Source organism: Bicyclus anynana, chromosome 3 (genome assembly GCF_947172395.1).
Source record: "Bicyclus anynana chromosome 3, ilBicAnyn1.1, whole genome shotgun sequence".
NCBI lineage: Eukaryota > Metazoa > Arthropoda > Insecta > Lepidoptera > Nymphalidae > Bicyclus > Bicyclus anynana.
The window spans coordinates 2,998,060-3,023,276 of NC_069085.1; the positions used below are offsets into that span (position 1 = coordinate 2,998,060).

The 25,217-nt window shown below is 37.6% G+C and overlaps 1 protein-coding gene across 1 annotated transcript in view; it reads left to right on the forward strand.

The window, feature by feature from the left end:
* LOC112053476 (protein spire) overlaps nt 1-25,217 on the forward strand; it is a 234,814-nt gene that overhangs the window by 160,878 nt on the left and 48,719 nt on the right. The window contains exons 5-8 of the mRNA XM_052891144.1: nt 3,531-3,737; nt 9,036-9,208; nt 10,175-10,238; nt 10,882-10,996. Coding sequence (XP_052747104.1) covers nt 3,531-3,737; nt 9,036-9,208; nt 10,175-10,238; nt 10,882-10,996 — 559 coding nt within the window. The remainder of the gene's footprint in view (nt 1-3,530; nt 3,738-9,035; nt 9,209-10,174; nt 10,239-10,881; nt 10,997-25,217) is intronic.

Consider the following 25,217-nt stretch of genomic DNA (forward strand, 5'->3'; position numbering starts at 1 on the left):
CTTCGTAAAAAAATACTTATTGAAGTCGGAGTCAGTTAAAATTAATTAGTTTACTAGGTATCACCGTCAGTTAGGTAAATCACCGTTTTTGGGATTAGGTACTGTATCTTACTACTTTTTTGTAAATATAACGAACACAACACACACACTATCTAGGGTAGGCCCTGCCTACCCTAGATAGTGTGTGTGTTGTGTTCGTTTATGTCAATTGTATTGTAAGTAAGTGTAAATAATACATCCTCTAAAGATCCTGATGAATTGATGATCTAATGGTTGGTTGGTGAACTTAAGAATCTAGTCTAGGCGACGAAGCGAGAGGCAAAGTTCTAGATTTGGAAAATAAGTCAGGTTTTTGTTCCGTAATTAAATTCAGTTCCGCGGATAATACAAATTGTCGGTTTTATTAAATTGTCGATAAATCTCTCAGTATGCTCCAAAAACATTTACAAAAATATAGAACTAGATCAGTGCGGTTTTATGAAATATCTTCTAATTGCTTTCTTGGCCGTTATAACACTTATTTGATCTAACTAAACCAATATTACATAAACAGGTGAGACTTGATTTTTTGTTTTGTTTCTTAAGATTTAAATCGCAAATTGCTCCACAGATTTTTAAAATTCTTTCACTATTAGCAAGCTACATTTTCACCGAGTAACATAGGCTATATTTTATACCCGTATTATCACGGGAACGGGAAGTATGCGGGTGAAACCGCGGGGCGCTTACTAGTGGTTCATAAAGTCCGAACCTTCAATGAATGTTCACAGCGCAGTTTTCTTTATAAGGGGCGTCGTGTTTACTTAAAAGCTCATTACTGAATTTCTTTACTTTCGACTCTTTATTGGACTCTTGGGGATATTCTTTACGGCTGGTATACATTTGGCGTTTTGCAGTCCGCGATAATTTGAATGTTAGCAGAATCCAAATAAGTTTTAATAATCTGATGTTTGACTGCGCGCTTTATTCTTAATCCAGGTGAAGATGAAATTATTTAAGAGTGCGTAACATGTCATTATTTATTATCGTCATAAGATTATTTTAACAGGGCTTCAATACGACCTACTTCCTAATTCCATGCTGTTGCTTTACTGCAGAATATTTCGAAAACAAAAAAAAATCATAATAGTCCTACACAAAACTCTAGTTTTCATGAGACGTAGCTACATTACCTTTGCTAATCTCACAATCATGTGATTGGCTATAGGTACGCAAATGGGTTCGTAAGAGCAAACAAAGATACACAGTCATTTTGTTTGATGTACATTGCAAACTGCAACGTAGTGGTAGAGCTTTTTCTGACAGTAATCGTCTGGGGAAGTCATTCCGATAATCTTACCACTTCCACCAAGGAGCATTGCTGTTTGCCGGTCGGAAGGGCATGGTTGTCTGTGCGTAATTACAGGGGAAAAAGGCTTATCACCGATGATTCAGATTGATATATAGTAAGGTGGCTACGTTGGCTATGTTAGACGTATTTTTTTGCATGCGAGCCAATGCTCTATTTGCTACTTACCATCAGATGAGTCATCTTCTTGGTCATTTATTGCTATAAAAAGAAATATGTATGCGTTACATATAAAATCAAAGCATTGTTATGTTACATGGACGCTAGTTGGCATTCGATACAAACGCCAAGTGTGCACGGGCGCTTAATAACATTTTTCCTAGTGCCGCTATATTGAAGTGTCGGGTAAAGAAAACGTTTTAAGCGCAATTTTCCACTCGGTGATACTTATCTGGGCTCTGAAGTAGGTCGGCGGGTCACACTTTATCAATAATGTACGAGCGCCGGACTCCGGTTGCTTTTCCGCTTGATATTACTTTGTGGATTTAATGAGATCGAGATCCTGTGGGTAGTTTAGGACTAGTACACGTAATCCAATTATGTAGTTTGGAATGTGGTGGGTTTGGGAGGTTTTCGGGTTGCAAGGGTCCAGATCCTCAATTGTCCAAGTATAAAATATAATTTTTAATACATAAAAAATTATTCATTTTGCTATCATCCGTGAAAAGCCGAGAGAGGCGGAGATAGCCGAGGACATGTTGACTCTACAACGTGCAATTGGGTAGGGTCAACATATCCTGAGGATGCTCCGGTTTCGAGGTGAATCATTTCAAAATACGTTTATATGTACTTACCCATGGTGCTCAATAGTGGTGGCGTGGTTACAATTCTATGGTAGTAACATGGGCTGAGACACTTTCAACTTTTGTAGAATAAGGAATATCTGGCTATCACGATCTCTCGTTCTATTAAAATGAGTACAAGAATGGCAAAAATTGGGTTTGTATTTATTTGATGATTGATACTCGTATGGTAGCGACGATTTTTGCCCTAGAAGGCCACCCTATATACTACAATAAATCGTATAGCGGTCGGTACTAATACATTTCGCTTTAGTTTGAATATTATTTTTCCGTTTTCTGATCAAACTCTCGCGATAAGCACGCATACTTTGGATGCTTTTCTGGAATTTTTCGGACAGAGTAATACTCATATGTTACTTTATTCTAATACATAGCTATGTACATAGATACATAGGTATACTTCTGCGTGAATAATGATAACTTTGTCTTGCGTCAGGGTTGTCACCTGCTTGTAACAATACCATAGTTATGTACAAGTGTATTTTTCTTGGTCTAAACTAAACATTTATAGTATGACTAAATTGTACACTTTCCGTCAACATGACATCACATTCCGAAGAAATTTTTTCGGCAAATGAACGACCATTTAAAGATTTTATACAAATATCGGAGACCTTCTGAGAGTTTTCTATATCCTTTGTGAACAGTACTTTTATGCAAAGTGAGAACAAACAAACTTACGTTTGTCATCATCATTTCCTTTGGCTTATCCCACTTAAGTCTCTTCCATTCGTCACATTAACTACTCCTTTTACACACATTCACACACTCCACCCATCTCTTCTTTAACCTTCATCTCCTAATGTGTTGTTCCACTTGTGATTTCACCATTAGGTATTCTGGTAGTTTGACTTTCATCCCTCCGCATTACTTGTGTACCTATATAACATATAAATTAAAATTGATTTCCTGTAAAATATGATAATTTTTTACTCGTATGACGTTTATTTTTCGGAATCACATTAAAATTGTTTACATTTGTCTACTAATTTGTCAACCCTGATACAAAGCACTTGCAAAGCATGTAAACTAGCTCAAGAGCACTGCGACTGCGGTTAAGTCGTTGCGCGTGTTTCAAAAGCTTTGTCAACAGGAGCTTAGAACAAGGCCCAATGATTTGCGTTCCTATTCAAACTTTGTTACTACAAATATGTACTTAAATGTATGTACCAGCTGGCAAAGCTACTCGTAAATATATAAAATCATCACGTAATTTCGAAAACCGCTTGACTTTGAAAGATGAAGTTTGACAGGGAGTGTCGTTCACTGAGAACGGATTTTGAGACAGCCGGATTAAAAGGTCTAAGGGCGTACGAAATCGCGGTCGTTCGCTAGCTATTAGATAAAAGCTTTTAACAAGTTGGTGTGTATGTTTCCAGCGCTGCATATGGCACTGCGGCGGCAGCGGCGCCCGGCTCGCGCGCGACAACGCGGCGGCGCACTACCGCGCCGTGTGCCGCGCGCTGGTCGCCGAGGCGCTGGAGCTGGCCTCCTTCCTCGCGCGGGTGCGCGTGCACGGCGCGCGGCACCTGGGCGCGGCCGAGGACTCCGCCATGCACCTCGACACGCTGCACTTCTCCGACTGGGTATGTCACACACTATTTTTAACGGCCCATAACTCCAGTCCATGGACTAATTAGCTATGGACTTGTTATAAGCATAAAGGACCCATATTCGGGCTCTGAGCCTCTGATACACACTGTAGTGCCACAAACTTATCCGGCAAGGGTCACGGTATTTTCACGTTTCTAGTATAATGTTTTGCGACCGCCGCGACGTTAGTTCCAGTTTTGTCCACCGGATCAGAAACGTTTGTAGTACTATACAAACTAAATATATTGAAAAAACTAATTAGTTATGAACTTGTCATCATCACTAACTACCCACATTCGGCTCACTGTTGTGAGTCTCCTCTCAGAATGAAAGGCGTTAGGTTAATAGTACACCGCGCTGGCCCAATGCAGATTATCAGGCTTGACACACGTAGTGAATTACGATAATTTTCAAGTATTTGGGTTTCCTCATGATGTTTTTCCTTCACCGTTTGATTTATTTAAAATACACCATTCAAGTGCACAATTTTTGTGGAGCTCTTTGCACGACAAAAACGACAACAACTATGAAACATCGATTCAATATAAACAGTTTTATAAAAGCGTTAGATCATTGATCTTATACTTTGACAGAGGGGTAACGTATTGCGCGTTAGGTCCATAAGTACTTAGTCAAAGCTCCAATCGGTCAATCTTAAGTTGATTACCATAATACTCGGTGACGCCGCGCGGTTTTACCTGCGTCGTTTTCGTTCCCTTAGGAATACGGGGATAATATATAGCCTATAGCCTTCCTCGATAAATCTCATTACCTATCGGCGAACTAGCTAATCTCGAGTGGTCGGCCCAATGAGGCAGATAATTGTCATAATACAAAGTTAGTCACAACACCGGGTGGGAGGCTGCGTCAGGTGACTCAAGGCAGGTATTTGATAAGCGGTAATTAATTTTACTCACAGTGACAGCCGAATGGCACAGACAATTGTTTCTATTAATTCAGTATGTAGATTGGATATAAAGAATTGTATATCCATCAATTACGGTTTATACGGAGGTGGGTGGTAAATGTCACAGAGTATTTTGCGAAACCTATAAATTAACTGTACATAAGTTATACTCAAAATGTCCCTTAAGTTAGTATTACCACCTGGGCTTTAGGGTTAAGTTACAACAGCTTATCTGTATGTACTATATAGCTAACTAGCTATGCCTTATAGGTCTCTTATGCGTTGTTATTCTATTTGATTAAAACCTGCATACCTGGGAATACGTGTGTGAAGTCTGCCAATGTGCATAATACCAGCGTAGTGGACTATTAGCCTAACCCCTCTCATTCTGAGAGGAGACTTTTTTTTTTTATTCTTTACAAGTTAGCTCTTGACTACAATCTCACCTGATGGTAAGTGATGATGCAGTCTAAGATGGAAGCGGGCTAACTTGTTAGGAGTAGGATAAAAATCCACACCCCTTTCGGTTTCTACACGGCATCGTACCGGAACGCTAAATCGCTTGGCGGTACGTCTTTGCCGGTAGGGTGGTAACTAGCCTCGGCCAAAGCCTCCCACCAGCCAGACCTGGACCAATTAAGAAAATCTCAATCGGCTCAGCCGGGGATCGAACCCAGGACCCCCGTCTTGTAAATCCACCGCGCATACCACTGCGCCACGGAGACCGTCAAAACTATTGCCGTTAAGCACGACTCGTGCTTAACATTGAGTCGAATATTACTGAAGATGAATGTGATGTGGGCGAATTTAGTCTGATCGCGATTGGAATACTATAGATTTTTTTTATAGCATTACGTACACCTGTCTAATGTACAATAGTATAAATAATTATTTGAATATTCAATACGAACTTTCAGGATTTTGTAATTTATTCGATTTGAATAAGATTCTAGGTAATTTTATTTGCTATGCACCAATATGTCTCGACGGCAGACCGTGGGGCGTGCAAGCTAATTCGGATGTAAATGTTAATACCGGCGTGCACTCTAGGAATTTGGCGTCGAATTAATTAGATTATGCTGTAGGCTGTAGGCGTGTGAACAGCGCACCTGGTTGTATGTGTTGACTCCATTTGGAGTCATACGCTGAATTAATAATCATCGTCATCGTCATCATATCAGCCAATGGATATCCACTGCAGGAAATAGGCCTTTAATAGGGACTGCCAAACATTACGATCCTGAGCCGCCTACATCCGCTTGATGTTCACAGTCCACCTGGGGGGGAGGGGGGGTTTGTCGACCAACACAGCGCCTTTTAGTGCGAGTCGCCATTCCAGCACTTTGGGACCCCAACTTCCATTGGCTCTTTGAACTATTTCATTGCCATTTCATCTTCGCAACTCGTTGAGCTATGACGGTGACTTCGGTTCTTCTGCCGATCTGCTCATTTCTGATTCGATCACGCAGAGATACTCAAAGCTGTGTGACTCTGAGGCTCATAGTTAGTGATCAATTGGTCTCATTGATAATAATCCATACCTAGTATTAGGCATCGGACGCGGTTGAGGACTCTATTAGTCTTCGCTCGGAAAAGGAGATAATGAGCTAAGGCGTCAGCCATTAATATCAACATGAGACAGTGAAGGTTTGAAAGGCTAAGGCAGTGGAGGTCAGAGGTTAACTCCGCCGTTGCAGTAAAGCAGCAGCGGTGGGTCTGAATTAAAACATCAGCCTGGCCAAGTAGTATATTCGTTTAGGTCTCTTGGGGTTAAAAGATGCTACAATGGCGACCCCGCACTAGAAAGCGCTGTCTTGGTGGAACCCCACCAGGTGACGACATCAAGCGAGTCGGAGAGATTCGCTGGATGCAGGCAGCTCAGAATCGTTATGTTAGAATTCCCTATAAAAGGCCTATTTCCTGCAATGGACGTCTGGCTAAGTAGTATATTCGTTTAGGTTTCTTACTCTCTTTATTTTTTCAAAGCAAATAAAAACAAAAAATAATGAAAATGGTTCTAGCTAATTGTTAAAGTGAATCTTTTGAGATCTACCACGGTAATTCAATTTTGTATGTAAAACAAGATTTGATAATATATATAGAGATATGTACCTGTCTGTACTATATGTAATTAAATTTTAATGAAATAGTATTTTCCGTCGTCGTCATCAACCCATATTCGGCTCACTGCTGAGCTCGAGTCTCCTCTCAGAATGAGAGGGGTTAGGCCAATAGTCCACCACGCTGGCCCAATGCGGACTGGAAGACTTCACACACGCAGAGATTTAAGATAATTCTCTGATATGCAGGTTTCCTCACGATGTTTTCCTTCACCGATTGAGACACGTGATATTTAATTTCTTAAAATGCACACAACTGAAAAGTTGGAGGTGCATGCCCCGTACCGGATTCGAAGCCACACCCTCCGGAATCGGAGGCAGAGGTCATATCCACTGGGCTATCACAGCTCAATAGTATTTTTACTGTGTCGCAATAACCCATTACCATAACTCGGTAGGTTACAGCCACTGTTTGGCACTATATTAATATCCCCTGAACACCATCATTAATTAATATGCTGACATTTAAGACGTTGCTCAAACTCGAGTAAGTCACGAGTTAGGTAGCGGCAATCACTCTGGGGCGTGTTAAGCTTCCCAAACTGACGGGCTAGATGAACCGTGCCGATGTATTGACCACAAGCTACTATGTGACCTTTTCGTGCAAATTGTAAACCAATCTAATGTTAAAGGAATTTATATTGTGGGTATGTTAATCGAATGTATTATAAGTAAGGAATTGTGGTTTGTTAAGTTTAATTAAAGTTTGACTTGACTGTTGTGTAGATGACAAGTCTACAATGTTACGAGTAATTCATTGGAAATTTTATTCTCTAGGTAATAATAAAATGAGTTAGCTATTTTCTGGAAATGTGAACAATATTCGCACAAATAACTATTGTGCTAATTTTCTTGAATCTCAACAATAAAGCATAGTCAAAATAAATTTATCAAGTAGGCTAAGGCTTACATTTACAAGCAATTTTGAACGCCAGATTATGTTATTATATTATGGTGATAAGTAAACTCGAAAACTTAAAATTAAAGTTACAATTGGCTTTCATACGCGCTTTGGCCCGAGAAGAGCCCACAAAAAACTCGGCCTTAAATAAATAAATTGATAAAATTGGAAACAAATAAAATCTTTGCAAGTAGATAGGTACCTACCTAAATATTCTCGAAACAACACTTTTAAAGTTTAGTAAAATGTGTGCAAGTGATATTAAAAGAGGTCCGTTTTTGTACTACGTACGTTCGGAACCCTGAAAAGATGCATGGTATCGGTATCGGAGTGCACATTATGTTAGATCTCTGAGAATGTTGAGTAACAAATATAGGTAGTCGTGTACGGTTTTTGTTGAAAAAAAGGATTTTAATGTAATTTCGAACTAATTAATGCTAACGAAATAAATAAATTAAAATATTATGCTTGAAACCATGATATTATGTCATGTCCTATACCTACGAGTACAATGGGGTAGGCAATGTACACAGAATCGGTAAGACAACTACTTATTTAAAAAAAAAATGTGGAATTTGTTTATCTTTCTAATGGCTTAGAATCATTAATAAAATTATTTGTTTTTTTTATCATAGACAAACCGAAGGATTTGGAGAGCGTTGCAAGTATGTACCTAGTAGTTATAGTTCTGTTCTTTTGGCGGTTTATTTTTTTTTATCGTTCTCAAAAAGAACGTTTAATTATGTTTTTTAGATTAAGCTTCTTTATAGTAGTGATAAATTTGAATTTATTTTTTGGATATGATGAGTTTGTTTATAACGCCTGCCAATTTATTTATAGCAAATACGTTTTGTGTGATGTATGTAATATCAAATGACCAAAGTCAAGCAGAGTTGTTTTTAGACAATCCTCCTTTTTAATCCTTACTAATAATTCGAAGTAGTGAGTTTGTTTGTCACACTCACACGCTTAAAGTATGCGGATCTTTTTTAGTAAATATACTGTAAACACACAAAATATTTGAATAAAATGTGTTTTTTTAACTTTTTTATTAAATACATAGATAAATTCTCTGTGTAAGTAAAAAATCACATAATGTAGAAACAGCAAGTGGTGGCATAATGTGAAAAAATCTAAAACACAAATATTCACAATGGCTAATAGCGATTACCTCTAGACCACTCGCATTGTCAGATTTCAGATGAGCATTCTTTAGAAAACGAAAAGTGCAATTTATTATTACAGAAGTATGGACTACATTCTGTCCTATTATTTTACTACATTTTGTTTTTCAGATACGAATATCTTTTCTAGTTAGTCTCTAAAAATGTATCAGGGAATAATTGCTTTAACTTTATTTCAGGCGCGGTTTTGGATGCAAGTCATCGGTGACCTGAGGATGGGGGTTAAATTAAAGAAGGTGAACTATTCAAGAACGCCTATTGAATATGAGCTGACTCCGTATGAAATACTAATGGACGACATTAGGTCGAGGCGGTACACGTTAAGGAAAGTTGACGGCGCGATACCTCAAAGGTATGTAATTAAATAACATAATATATAACATTGGGCGGGGCACATTGGACCTCCACTATGTAGAGAAAAGATATCAAGCGGGTATTATGGAGCCGATGGTTGCATGCGGGTGAAGATCATGGTGTATGCAAGTTCTTACAAGAAGCTAGTGTCTATCATCGAACGTCTATCGGCATTGGGCTGTAAATGATGACCATGATGATTTTATTACAATTTAAATTTATGAAACGTACTTACTTCTCTTCACTTCTCCGTAATAGCCCAGTGGATATGACCTCTGCCTCCGATTTCGGAGGGTGTGCGTTCGAATCCGGTCCGGGGCATGCACCTCCAACTTTTCAGTTGTGTGCATTTTAAGAAATTGAATATCACGTGTCTCAAACGGTGAAGGAAAACATCGTGAGGAAACCTGCACACCAGAGAATTTCTTAATTCTCTGCGTGTGTGAAGTCTGCCAATCCGCATTGGACCAGCGTGGTGGACTACTGGCCTAAACCCTCTCATTCTGAGAGGAGACTCGAGCTCAGCAGTGAGCCGTATATGGGTTGATAACGACGACTTACTTCTAGTCCGATCTGAAGTTGTTAAGATAACTACAGTGTTTTACAATACGCAGCCATGCGTGATATCATGTTCAAAGCTGATTAGAATTTTGGCTAGATTTAAAATTATTTATGACAATACAGTTATAGTTAAAATTCTAATAAAAAAGTGTACAAAAATGAATAAAAACACTAATGTTATCGTTAATCTTACAAATATTATAAACGTCAAGTTATGTATAGATATTTATTACTCTGTCACGCAATATCTACTGAGCGCATTTAGCTGAAAGACATGCAGATAGATTATAGTCTGAATTAACACATGGGCTACTTTTATCCTAGAACAATCTATACATCGAACCATATACATTAGGAAATATCGTGTTATATTATTTTGTAAACTATGTTTTGTTTGTTACAGTGTCAAAAAGGACGCACACGCTATGATACTCGAATTCATTAGAAGTAGACCTCCACTTAAAAAGGTAATTGGACATGTTGATTTCATAAACAACTGAGACACATAAACTCTACGGAAATTACGACTAGGCGACTAAAGATTGGGAGTTTCTGAGAGCCCTGAAGCTATTAGAAGTTGGGATTATGTTATTGAATATTGAGATTTTCTCTTTTCTAAAAACCCTCAGTAACTGTCTGAAAATGAGTAGTGGTGATATTACACTGATGTGCCTCTTTGAGCAAATTTAGCTCTTGGTCTCTTTTCTGCAATATAGGCTAGCGCTTGACTACAATTAAGCCTGATTATGCGCATTAATGCGGTCTAAGTTGGAGCGCGCTTACGATGCCTGTTCACTCTTGCTTATGTATATGTATTAGCGTATAGATGATTTATGCTAGACCATGGTTTTAACTGTGGCCGTGGCTATTACTCGGATAAGGCGGTTATTGTAGAAAATATACATGTATGTAAAGTTTCAAATATGTGAATCGTTCGAACCAAGAGCACGGCCACGCCTAGGATAAAGCAATCTTTACTTGTGCAACGTGGTATTAAACAAACTGAGGGCTAGAAGCCGCAATAAGCTCACGAAGAGCATGCTCAGCTCGAGCTTGGCTTTTAACCCCCTGGTTGAAGGCATATTAATGGTTGTTTTCTTCCACAACCAGGCGTCAGAACGCAAGCTACCACCACGGCGGCGGGAGGTGACGCCGCGGGAACAACTGCTGGCCTCCATCCAGGTGGGCAGACAACTCAGGCCTACGCCCTACTCAAGGCGGTTATGTGAGTATTTATTAAGTTATTAACCGTTTAAGTGAGGAACGTCGTAAAACTAATAGATCTTAATAGGTTATCAACGCAAGATGTTGATAACCAACTCCACGTAAATCAGAGATTTGGAAAGTATGTATTCTCCAGAACCTTGTTGGACACGGACATTCGTATTTACCCTATCTATTCGATATTTTTTTTTATAATTCTTTACAAGTTAGTCCTTGACTACAATCTCACTTGATAGTAAGTAATGATGTAATCTTAGATGGAAACGGACTAACTTGTAAGCCTACTAAACAACCCTATAAATAACAAATGAGATGAAATGTCTTAGCATTCCATGGATTCACCGTGCGGGTTGCGGGTCCATCGTGTGGCATAGTAAAAACCCCGAGCAGATCCCCGGACTAATGGTGTAGGGTGCTTTAACCCTACACCGTCGGTCACAAGTCCGGGTCAGTACGATCCAAAATTATAGGCAAATACGAAAAACATTTTCCGATTTAAATTGTAGCCATTATGAATTACTTATTAACAGCCAGTTTCTTCATGTAAAGCTAAAGTAACAGTAAAAGTAGTAAGCAGTAAAGAAGACTTTATTTTTTAGTGAATAAGACCGTCACTTTTGATTTATGATGTTACTTTGACTGTTACTTGCGATGAAGAAACTGGCCGTTAGACAGCAGCTTAATATTTTAATGTTATCGTTCCAGATCCCGCTCCTTTCCTTCCACAATACCCGAAACGGTCGCAAGCACAACCCAACCCAATACATAAAATTCCTAGTGACACTTCAATCTATGTAAATATTAGGCTTACATTTTTACCACCTTTTGTACCAGTTTGAAATCAAGTCACATTACAGAAAATTCAAATTATATTTATCTCAACCATGTCATTGCTTTTAATTTTTGGCAGGCGCTATTGCGAGTATATGCCCTAGAGGCCTAGACATAGAGCAAGGTTAATTAATGAAAACAATTTAAACTTTTACTTCTTTATACTTTTAAAAAAGTAAATTACCTTACTCGGAAATTGCTGAATTAATTGGAATATTCTATGGAAATTAAATGGGAAAAATAAATGCATTGACTTTTCAGTTGTTAATTTCTTTATTATTTTTTAATTTTTAAAACTATTGGGATAATCAATACTAAAAAAAAATTCGGAGATAGTGTAAGCTACACCAGTAAAAGAATTTTTCAAATCGGTTTAGTAGTTCCAGAGCAAACAAACAAACAATCAATCAAATATTTCTTCTTTATAATATTAGTATAGATTTAGTGTGGCACTCGTAGTTTTAAAACGTTTTACTTGAAACGGTTTAGATTTTAATTTCGTAGACAGTTTCGTGAACATCATCATCATCATCATTATCAACCCATATTCGGTTCACTGTTGAGCACGAGCCTCCTCTCAGATTGTGAGGGGTGAACAATGGAAAGTGACTTGTAACCAGTGATGTCATAATGCACTTTATCTCCAGGCTCTAGTGGTTGCGTCACCAGCAACCAAACAGCGCTCTACTTTCGTAACGCATCACCACACAATGGTCGTGTAAGATATGGCGATATCGTGCAATAGAACTAATTTTATAATTTTATGACGGTGTTGACTGTACTGACGTTTTTAGGGTTCAGCGTTGAATGTTCCTGTATTTAAATGTCAAGCTGTAAAATCTCGTTAACTATGGGCCTCATAAGAAGGCTCAGAGTCACACAGCGGGCGATGGAACGAGCTATGTTAAGAGTTCTGCGTGATCGAATCAGAAATGAGGAGATCCGCAGAAGAACCAAAGTCACCGACATAGTTCACCGAGTTGCGAAGCTGAAGTGGCTATGCGCGGGGCACATAGTTCGAAGAGCCGATGGACGTTGGGGTCCCAAAGTGTTGGAACGGCGACCCCGCACTAGGACTGACGATATCAAGCGGGTCGCAGGGATTCGCTGGTTGCAGGTGGCTCAGTATCGTGATGTTTGGAAGTCCCTACAAAAGGCCTATGTCCTGCAATGGACGTCCATCGGCTGATATGATGATTATGATTTAAAATTTGTTCTATGCGACAGATATATCGATAATTTATTATCATTATCAGTATCTTTAACGGCTCACGAGAGCCAGGCCTACTAATAGGAGAAGGGATTTAGAATTTAGACCCATCAACCCGCTCTAATTAAGCGCTTTATTTCTATCTAGCTGACGCAGCGCGGTTCCACCCGCGTGGTTCCTGTTCCCGTAAGAGTACGGGGGTAATATATAGCCTATAGCCTTCTACGATAAATGGGCTATCTAACACTGAAAGAATTTTTCAAATCGGACTAGTAGTTTCTGAGATTAGCGCGTTCGAACAAACAAACAAACTCTTCAGCTTTATAATATTAGTAAGTAATGCAATGTAATAATAGATGTCTGCTAGGTAAGCGTGGCAATGTCTGATATTGTAACGACCACCATAAGATCTTAAATATAATGACCTACGGCTTAAGGTGCTAAAACAAAGAAAAGCATAGTATTTCCTAGCCCACCTCGAACCCATGACCTCGTAGTAGTATAGGCTGACTACTGGACCACCGAGTCTATTAAATAGGGATGCTTTATCATCGCCAGGCCTGTGGTTGCGTCACCAGCAACCAAACGGCGCTCTACTTTCGTAACGCATCACCACACAATGCTGTAATATATGGCGACGGCGCTCAGTCACACAATAAATCCTTTTAAACTAGGCTAATTTACCCTTTTACTATACGCCAATTAATTTTATTTCTGGCAACCATACGTCATACATAATTCCAATTATTCACCTAGGCGGTGATAATTATTTATATCTTATGTTGTATATTTGTTATATTCAGTTGATAATTTTCAATTTTTTGACCCTGAGGCCTGATGCTGTTTCGTTTAGATAGGGTTGCGCTTGACTATAATCATGCCTGGTGAAAAGCAATAAGATTGGAGCGCGCGTGAAAAGCAATAAGGCGTGATAATCCAGTGGAAATAACCTTTGCCTTCGAATCGGAGGGCGTAGGTTCGAAATCAGCGAAGGAAAAACATTGTCAGAAAATCTGTCTGGTGGACTATTAGCCTAACTCCTCTCATTCTGAGAGGAGAATCGTGCTCAACAGTGAGCCGAATATGGGTTGTTAATGATGATAATGATGATGAAGCTAAGAAATATATCTACATCAACATATTTATAAAATATAATATCTATGATTTAGATATCTTTCTTCAAAACACTAGATGCTTTAAAAACTGTACATTATCAGAAATAGGATTTAAAAATTAAAATAAAAAAATAAACACTAGTGTAACTTTTTGTTCTTAATAAATGTGCTTAGTGCTACTTTGATTTTGGACTTGATATGTTTGAGCCACCATAAACCAAATTAGCGCTAAGTATAAATCTAAATAATAGAGTTTACTCACTAGTCTTTACACTCCCTTGAAGCTGTGAAAGCAAACTAAACTTCTAAGCTAATAAATAAAATAATAAATAAATAAATAAATATACTTAAACAATACACATCACTATCTAGCCCCAAAGTAAGCATACAGAGTAGCTTGTGTTATGGGTGCTAAGATAGTTGATATTATAATATTCATATACATTTATATAGTACATATAAATACTTATATAATGTATAAATACACACAGACACTGGAAAAACCCATGCTCATCACACAAATATTTTCCAGTTGTGGGAATCGAACCCACGGCCGTGGATACAGAGAGCAGGGTCACTACCCAATGCGCCACGCGGCCGTCGAATATAATAATAATAATGTTGTGTGACACAGTTAAAAAAAAAGAAAGAAAGAATTTCTTTCTTTGTTATTTTAATTTTAAAATAACACCACACGCAGCTACTAAAGTATTTTCTACGATCCAATTCTGCATGCGACAGTGGAATACAAATGTATTTTTAAAATGTCAATATGTGTATTTGCATTCAAGCAGCATTGGAACAACAAAGAAGATGAAAGGTTAATGCAGCCTCACGAGAACAGAATAAATAAGAAATAGAGATAATGTCAGAGATGCAACTGTTTACTGTAATTTTGTGCAGGAATATCCATGCTTATTTTTTTTTATTCTTTAAAGTCAGGGATCCCTAGAACATTTTGTGCACCTGATTACTAACAAGCTAGGTAATGTTTCGTTGGTAGCTTCATCTCGATGAAACGATCAACTTTTTTATTTACGAAAATTCTTGATTCTGGTAGCTAACTTCCTAGTTTGCGATGTTAGCACTGGCGTGCAAGTTTTCAAGTAGAGTAAGCACTGCGTACTGAACTTCTTTCCTTCCGGTGTACAATGACGTACATCAAGGCCTACTTAAAAATATTGAAATATTCGTTATCAACCCATATTCGGCTCACTGCTGAGCTCGAATGTCCTCTTAGAATGAGAGGGGTTGGGCCAATGGTCCACCACGCTGACTCACGCAGAGAATTAAGAAAATTCATACAATTTTGGATCATCTCCTTTAGGTAGCTTGTCTCATGTCTGTCGGTTTTAGTCAGTATGCTCAGGAATTTCATCATCTAGTTCCTTCTTCTGTTTTCTACCACAGAACAGCAAAAGGTTGCGAGCGGTGGCATCCTTACGTTGTGAATGTCCAGGCAACTCGTAAAACGATTTGAATACACTTTTTTCATTCGTACAGCAAACATTTGTAATGCCCTTCCGGCGTTTGTGTATCCTTACACCTATAATTTAAACACCTTCAAAGCAAGAGTGAATCTCCTAGGTAAGCGGGCTCCAACGTAGACCGCATTAATGCTTTCCATCAGGCTTAATTATTATTTATTATTGTTATTATCAACCCATATTCGGCTCACTGCTGAGCTCGCGTCTCCTCTCAGAATGAGAGGGGTTAGGCTAATAGTCCACTACGCTTGCCCAATGCGGATTGGCAGACTTCACACACGCAGAGAATTTAAAAAATTCTCTGGTGTGCAGGTTTCCTCACGATGTTTTTCCTTCACCGTTTGAGACACGTGATATTTAATTTCTTAAAATGCACACAACTGAAAAAATTGGAGGTGCATATGCCCCGGACCGGACACGAACCCACACCCTCCGGAATTGGAGGCAGAGGTCATATCCACTGGGCTATCACGGCTCACCAGGCTTAATTGTAGTTAAGTATATAAAAAAAGTTTAAAGGTATCAACATCATCATACTGGCCTAATACTATTATACCTATAAGAGGGGATGGAGCAAAGACTGACCATGCTTTTCCTATGCGAATTGGCAGGCGTGATAATAATTCTTTACCGGACGATTAAATATGCTCTCCGAGGCACGGGGATTTAATTCCATCAAATTCCAAGGGCTGAGAATATAACTGAAAATTTGTTAGAAGAAAGAAAAGATCAGTATGAGGCCGACACAGGTCTCGACACCAGGACCTGTTAATCTGAGCCACATAGGCTAATCACTAAACCAGATTAGTAATAGTTTAAAATAAAGGCGACCTTAATTTATGGTTGAAATGATTCATAATACAAATATATCTTTATGTTATGTTCTTGTTCGAACTTTGGCCGACCTACTTTCGTGTAGATATCTAGATTTCACGTGTAGCCTAGAGTCTGGAGCGCAGTTTGGGAAGCTTGCGGTTATATAACTAGGCTCCACTTGTCTGCCAGTTCTCAAACTGTAGGTCACGGGCAGAAGCTAGTATTGATCTGAGATTAAGTACTTGATTTCCTATGTGCGGATTTTCAACAGAACGTTTTATATCTATCTCTTTTTTAATCAGTGACAAGTAAGCCAAACCAAAAACCAATGATATTAAGTGACTGTGCAGTCTCAGATGTAAGATGTGCAAGTTTATTTGATCCATAGGTCAAATGACCCATAGGTAACCTACCTCTGACAGTTTGCGGTATCGTATTGGAACGATAAATCGCTTGCCTTCAATTCAATTTTAATCTATTGCAATCAAATGAAAATCTTGCATCAATATTAATATATAAAGCTGGTGAGTTTGTTTGGTTGAAAGCGCTAATCTCAGGAACTACTGGTCTATCTCAGTTACTACTGGTTGACGATTTGAAATATTGATAGCCGTTGCTGTTATCATGTCAAGGTCATTACGAAACACTGAGATTACAAAATATCACGAGATTTGTAGTGTTTAGAAATATGAATTTTAAATATAGGTTAATGGGTGGGGTTAATAAGTATTGAAATATAAATGTTGAATAAGTATGATTTTTACGAGCATATTACTTTTTAGTGATCAAAATATTACCCACTACTTAGTACTTAAGAGCCGTGATAGCCCAATGGACCTCTGCCTCCGATTCCGGAGGGTGTAGTTTCGAATCCGGTCCGGGGCATGCACCTCCAACTTTTCAGTTGTGTGCATTTTAAGAAACTAAATATCACGTGTCTCAAACGGTGAAGAAAAAACATCGTGAGGAAACCTGCGTAACAGAGAATTTTCTTAATTCTCAGCGTGTGTGAAGTCTGCCAATCCGCATTGGGCCAGCGTGGTGGACACATTGTGAGAGGAGCCTCGAGCTCAGCAGTGAGCCGAATATGGGTTGTTTATGATGATGATGACTTACTACTTATAATTTTTTTTTTCATAATAAGTCAACTCTTACTATGAGTAAGAGTTGGTTTTTATAATCTTTATTCTGAATCATACTGTATTTGCGATCAAGTCAGCCCTTGACTGAAATCTCACCTGATGGTAAGTGATGATGCAATCTAAGATGGAAGCGGGTTATCTTGACTGGTTTCTACAAATACGACATCGTATCGAAGCGCTAAATTGCCTAGGTGATAAATATTTATCGGAAACTAGCCTGAAAAGCTCCGCTGAAGCCTGCTGACCTGAATAATTTTAGAATATTGTAATATAGAATTCTATATTGATACGAGCTGGGGATCGAACTTGGGACCAGAAGCACTCTGTTATAAGTCAGTTGTTATTAACTTCGACAGATTTATTAAAAAAATTATAAAAATTCTAAACAAGAAAATTAAAACCTTAAAAAGATCTTGGAACGATAATAAATAATTTGTACAACGAAAATTACTTTTTATTTACGACCTAAATATGTTAAAAGAACTGCCACTTACCGTTATGTGTGCAATACACGCTATATACCATTGTCATAAATGGCAAATATTTATTCAGTCTTCTTAGGGCAGCGATTCCCAAAGTATTGGTATTTTTACACGTTCATGTACTTTAATCTCAACTATATTATGCAAAGTTGTGCGTTAGGTTGGGTTGGCTTTAAAAATATATATTTTGGAAGTATCACAATAAAATAATAAAAAAAAACTGATTGACTCTATTGCTACTATAGTAGGTAAATCATTATAAGCATCATCAAAACCAAGAAAACATTGGTATTTTTATTTTTTTTTATCCACCGTTCTTATTGAATTGAAGATAACAAAACAAATTTTTAATTCGGTCAAGCCATTGTCAAACTTGGAAATTATTATCGAACATTGATTCATTTTTGTATAGGCACATACAAAAATGTACTGTATAAAAAAAAGTTTATTATTTTAATTTAGGATTAATTGTATGTGTAGAAAACCAAGAAAATATATTTTAATGACAATATTTACTAAACATTAGAGTTATGAGCATCATTACTTGTAATACTTTGAGAACCGTTGTCTGCAAGTAATGGAAGACAAGTTACAATCTCGCCTAGCCAGTCCGCGTTCGATCTTACTGCCGAGTTGTTGTGTGATATAGCCTTATGAAAAACCTTCATACTTTATCTTGACTTACCTTATTCTGAAGTATACTAACTATAATTTGTTTAAATGAAATAAAAGACATTTATTATTGGAATATGATTTTTGATATTAAATATATTTTTTATTATATTAATGTAAATAATTCAATTAAGTGAAGTGTTACGGCTTCGTAATTCCTGCAGTTAATAAATGGGATTAAGTGGTCTATCGATGTTCATTCGGTTCGTGGGAAAAAATTGTTGTGTACCCCTTTCTTTGGACGTGTTTTAATTGAAAAGACATTTAAATAATATAGACATAGAGTTGAATTTGGAAGTAGTGTGAAAAGTGATTTGATAGCCTTAGTTCTTAGTATCTCAAAAAAAAAAAAATTTTATGATGGGAGTGTACGTAATGAACACACTTGCTATGGACATCAGTCGTAAGTACTACATTAAATAATTTATTAATCAAAAATGCATCGTAAATGTATTAGTAATAGATTCGAATTCCTTACTGCATTCTTGGGACATGCAACTTTCCTATATACTTACTAGCGAACAACCGCAACTCGGTTTACGTGTAATGATATTTTTAAAAATCCCACGGGATCCATAAATTTTTCGGCACAAAAATAATACATATATTCTGTTCTAAGTTCCAATTTATCCTATACCAAAATTTATCAAAATCGGTTCACAAGGTAACATACGAGTACATACAGACAAAATTACTCTCGCATTACATCATTAGTATGGATTTGCGAGTACTTACTTGTGTTTTAATTTTTGAATTTATCGAATGATTTCTCGGCTACTGTTTAACTGACGCTGATTTTCTTTATTTTAATTGACGTCATAGTTCTGGTTTCTGCTCTCTTTGAGCCTGACAAATTTTCAGCTATTTATTTGGTTCAGATGTCAATTAGAAGTTTATGGAGCTTACCTGATGATACGAGTAAATGCGGTAGATCAGGTGCTAATTACATGTACAAGGAAACGTATTAAAGAAAATTGTTTATGAAGTTATAATCCGACTTGAAAGTTTAAACAATGATGGGTTCTAGGTAATAGTACTCACTATTATCTATACTAATATTGTAAAGCTGAAGAGTTTGTTTGTTTGTTTGAACGCGCTAATCTCAGGAACTACTGGTCCGATTTGAAAAATTCTTTCAGTGATAGAGCCCATTTATTGAAGAAGGCTATAGGCTATAATATAATCCCCGTATTCCTACGGGAACGGGAACCAGGCGGGTGAGACGCGGTGTCTGCTAGTGACACGATAAAGTAAAACATGTATTTATTGATCAAAGTACCTGGCAGACATTTGCAATGATTTATTTCAACAACAAAATTAGAAATAATAGAAAATGTTGGAAAATTGTTTGGAGCGATTCGTGGATTTCCCTTGAATTAAATACTGATAAGAAAAGCGTGTTTGGTCTTATTGTATAATTAAGCATTATAGCTACCTGGTGGTGTTCTGAAATATGCTCTCTATATTAGTCTTTAAAGTTGATTATTCATTGTTTCAACAACGAATCCGTTGGCGTGGCTATAAACGCTAGCAGCTGTATGTAAATTATACGTAACAACTAATAAGTAAATACCTAATATGTTGTATTTTTAAAAGCCTAGAATACTACTGAAGTAGTGTGTTTAGGTGCGACTTGTCGATTGTGAAATGATTAGTGCAACTTTATAATTCTATAATTTTTTTTTACTAAAATTGGAGGAGACCGAAGTAGCTAAACGAAGCTTTTAAATATATTACCGCGTATTGCTGCCAAACTTTGGTTTGAGTAAGGCACACGATGATTTATTTATTAATTATTTTTTATTTGTACTCCACAATTAGAAAACAAGCGAAACAAACAAGAAAGTAGAATACAAAAGGCGTCCTTATCGCTTAGTAGCGATCTCTACCAGGCAATCCTAGGACATTAAACTGTAGGTGATGTGTATGATGATGAATATGATGATGCATGTCTGAAGTCATCCGTGTCTGTTTTAGCTGGTGGGAGGCTTCGGCCGTGGCTTGTTACCACCCTACCGGCGAAGACGTACCGCCAAGCGATGTAGCGTTTCGGTACGATGCCGTGCAGAAACCGAAAGGGGTATGGATTTTCATCCTCCTCTTAACAAGTTAGCCCGCTTCCATCTTAGACTGCATCATCACTTATCATCAGGTGTGATTGTAGTCAAGGGCTAACTTGTGAAGAATAATAAAAAAAAAGTGTAGCACCTACTGGGACGTTCTTAACTTCGTAGAAAAGTTTTTTGGACTTTACTCCTTAAGAATCGATTTTTTATATATAAGGCGCCCTTATATATAAAAAATATTAAACTAACTGAACTAACGAAAAAGTGTCACGTTTTTGATGCGCACCTTTAGTGCGCAACTTTCTAATTTAGCTGTGAGTGTATTGAGACGTACATAGGATATGCTGTATAGGCGACTATACCTATATACTATATGTTATTGGGCTTGTTTGTTTAATGATTATATCATTGTAAGAGTAAAATATATAATGTGAAGTATATTATAAAGTCTATTAGTTATTTTACAATTCTATACATTTAGTCTTCTTTAACATAAGTATTACTAAAGCCCTACTCGATGTGCACTGTTTACCAACAAAAAAAAGTGTGTATGTTAAAAAAAACAAAAAGTTAGCTCGAAGCACGTCTCAATACTCGTGCCTTATAAGTGAAAGGTGCGCAACCGAGGTGCAGCAGGCCGCGGCGTGCGCACCCGCCTACAGCGTGCACATGGGTGCGATGTGCAAGTTGTTGGCGGCACAGCGCACGGTGAAAGGTGCGCAGAATAGGTTGCGCACAAAAAACGTAACGCATGTCATTTCATAACTTATTGGAGTTTACTCCTTAACAATCGATTTTTCATTTATACCCCTCGGTACGTTTTTTGTGCGCAACCTATTCTGCGCACCTTTCACCGTACGTAGCCGCCATAGCGTGCACATGCCTAGCGCGTCCGCACGCACGTGCACGCTGTTGGCGGGCGCGCACGCAGCGCTGCACCTCGGTTGCGCACCTTTCACTTTTCAGGCGTTGCTATTGAAAAGAGTAAACTCCATTCGTGCGACGGAGCTGACACACTTTTTTTTAATTGCCTTTCTTACGTCTGATCATAATTAAACGGATATGTGATAAGTTACTACTATAAAACTCGTTAAAAATGCTTCAAAATCAGCAGAGTCTCGTTCTGGACAATTATTAATAAACAGACAGATGAATATAAATATAAATTACTTTTCTTTTATCGCACCATCTCTATTTTTGGTAATTTAATGTACCATACTAATACTTTATTTTTGTCTTTACTGATATAATATAGATAACTTAATAATCCTTTTGCATCGATACTTCTTCTTCTTATGTTTATATGTGTTAATGATGAAATCTAGATTAAAAAAATGTGACATCAAGATATATCAACAGGCAACTCTATAGTTATCTACTATGTAGCAAGCGCGAACAGAGTTATGCAAGATCTCGAGATTGTGAATGGATGTATGGAATGGGAATGATTTTATCTGCACTTTATCTTTATTGATACCTACCTACTATGTAACTACGTGACTTTTACGTGAGAATAATACTGGGAAATGTAGAACATTGCTAAACAGGTTTTAGGTAAAGGAGATGGTCCATTTCAAATCCACTCTTGTAAAAAATACAAGGGTTTTATTAAAATTTATTAAAGTGAATAAATAAAAAGAAATAAATAAAATTAAAACTCAAGTTTTTGAGTTATATCAAGATGGCGCCCGTAAAGCAACTATGACATGACAATTGACAGCAAACGTCAAATTGACTACTGCATTGAAAACGTCATCAATCCGCCATTATTACCCTTAATCGTGTTGCATTTCTTAGGATAGAACAAATATTATTTCGAAAGAATTAAAGTAAATTCTTAGAATTGTATAATCAAAAATAGTTAAAAAAAATATTTTTTTTTATTTCTGCCAGGGTACAATGACTGATCCTGGGCTCCATTATTTATGAACCATCTCCTTTAAAAATAATACCTTTTCTACATTATTTCCCAGAACTGGTTCATCATTAATAACCAATAATCGGCTCAGTGTCGAACACGAGCCTCCTCTCAAAATGAGAGGGTAAAGGGTTTTTAAAGTTCATCACGTTAGCCCAATGAGGATTGGCAAACTTCACACACGCAGAGAATCAAGAAAATTCTCAGGTATACAGGTTTCCTCACGATGTTTTTCCTTCAGTGTTTGAAACACGTGTTAGTTAAATTTTTGAAATGCAAATAACTGAAGAGTTGGAGGTGCATGCGAACCGGATTCGAACCTACGCCCTCTGAATCTAGAGAGAAGAGGTTATATCCACTAGTCTATCACGTCGTATCAGTAGTATTGGTGCAAAGTAATACTTGTACTAGGATTGACCTACATTTACCAGCGAAGCCTTACGGTGCGTACTACATTTCCGGAAAATGGTACGATGTCACGTGTAGACTTTAACAGGCTTATATGCATTTTTTCACACTTGATACGTCTGCATTTATTACTGGTAATTCACTGAATAAGCATATTCTAAGTACCAATGCAAATAACAGCTATATTAGCAGCAGTATGTAAGCATGGAAATAAAAACCTACTGGATGTCCAATTAATTTTTTTTTCAAGTAATAATGGTTGGAAACCGTGATAGCCCAGTAGATATGATCTCTTCCTCCAATTCCGGAGGGTGTGGGTTCGAATACAGTCCGGGGATGCACCAATTATTCAGTTGTGTGCATTTTAAGAAATTAAATATCACGTGTTTCAAACGGTGAAGGAAAACATCGTGAGGAAATCTGTATACCAGAGAATTTTCTTGATTCTCTGCGTGTGTAAAGTCTGCCAATCCGCATTGGGCCGCGTGGTGGACTATTTGCCTAACCCCTCTCATTCTGAGAGGAGACTCGAGCTCAGCAGTGAGCCGAATATGGATTGATAATGAATGAATAATAGTTGTTGTAGTTGTTATGGCCTTGCTCCGGAAAGCGCAGTGTTGGTCGACCTCCTAATACGTGGAGTCGCTCAAAAAAAGTTTGGTTTTAAAGTCCTTGCAAGATCAATTGCCTATCCATCGGTTGATAATGATGATGGTGACAGTTGAAGTAGAAAAGCAGTTTTCCCATTTAGGTAAACCTAATGTTGAATGGAGAACCATCAATTAGGCGCCTTGCGGATATTTCTACCATTCCTAAAACAAAAATTTCTCAATTCCTTTAAAGTACTTACACTATTTTCACTGAAAATGCATACCAATATACATTATTTTTCAATTTTCCTTCCTCCACATTCCTCGTGTTGCGTAACTCTTGATGGCGAATTCACGTTGTGGTTATGTATCCGAACGATCTCTGTACGATCTGATTGATGATTCGCTGCGCCTCTCACTACTATAGAAACTACTAGAGTATATATTACGTTATATATTTATTGCGATAGGTAGTATATTACTATTATATGTCAAGTGTGAACATTAATTTAACCGTAGAAAATTGAGTTACGTATTTTCTCATGCGGGTTTAAATACTACCTTCGTGATTAAATTTTTGTTTACTTTTTCATGTTAGTTAAGTAGGCATTTGTAAACCACGCTTATTGTGGTTTTCGTAAACTTCCTAACGGCGGACGAAGTCGCGGGCATACGCTAAAATATTATCAATAAGTAGTTTAGATAAACAACTAGTTCCTTCAATATAATATTTTCCTCATATTCAAAATGAAAAGTAGAGTGTTTCACACAGGTAAAAGAATCAATTCCTACTCGACTATCCGCCCTCGCCTCGGGAATTGATTCTTTCCACCCTCGGTTAACAATCTACTATTTCTCTGTCCGAAGACCGACTCAAATGAAGAAGCTTACAAAATCCGCATTATTCTATTTATAACTAGCAGACGCCCGCGACTTCGTTCGCGTGGAATTCAGTTTTTCACAAATCTCGCGGGAACCATAAGTTTTTCCAGGATGAAAAGTAGCCTATGTGTTAATCCAGACTAAAATGTATTTCCATTCCAAATTTCAGTGAAATCGCTTCAGAAGCCGCAGCGTAAAAGAGAAACAAATATACTTATCTACACACTTACACACTTGTCCAAGGCAAATTCTTTTTACACATATGTACTTAAAGAAAAACTCTTTGTTATAAAGCGCACTACCAAAAAGGCTTTTTCCAAGAAATTCATCATATTTTTGTTTGCAATTTATCTTTCTTTTAAGTATTGGTATTTCCCAACCAAAAGGAAAGTGGCACGCGTTACTTACTCATCGGAACAAGTAGGTAGGAACGTTAAGAACCTACGTAGCGACCTGTAAGTTGGTCGTTGGGCTGCCTTTTGCAATGCGGATCTAAGATTTTTCCCTTTCACGTCGAACGTTACGGCCTTGATTTATTTAAAGGTAAACAGTTTTATTGAATTATTTATTTACTTATTGTTACTGGTTTGAGAGCCGTAATAG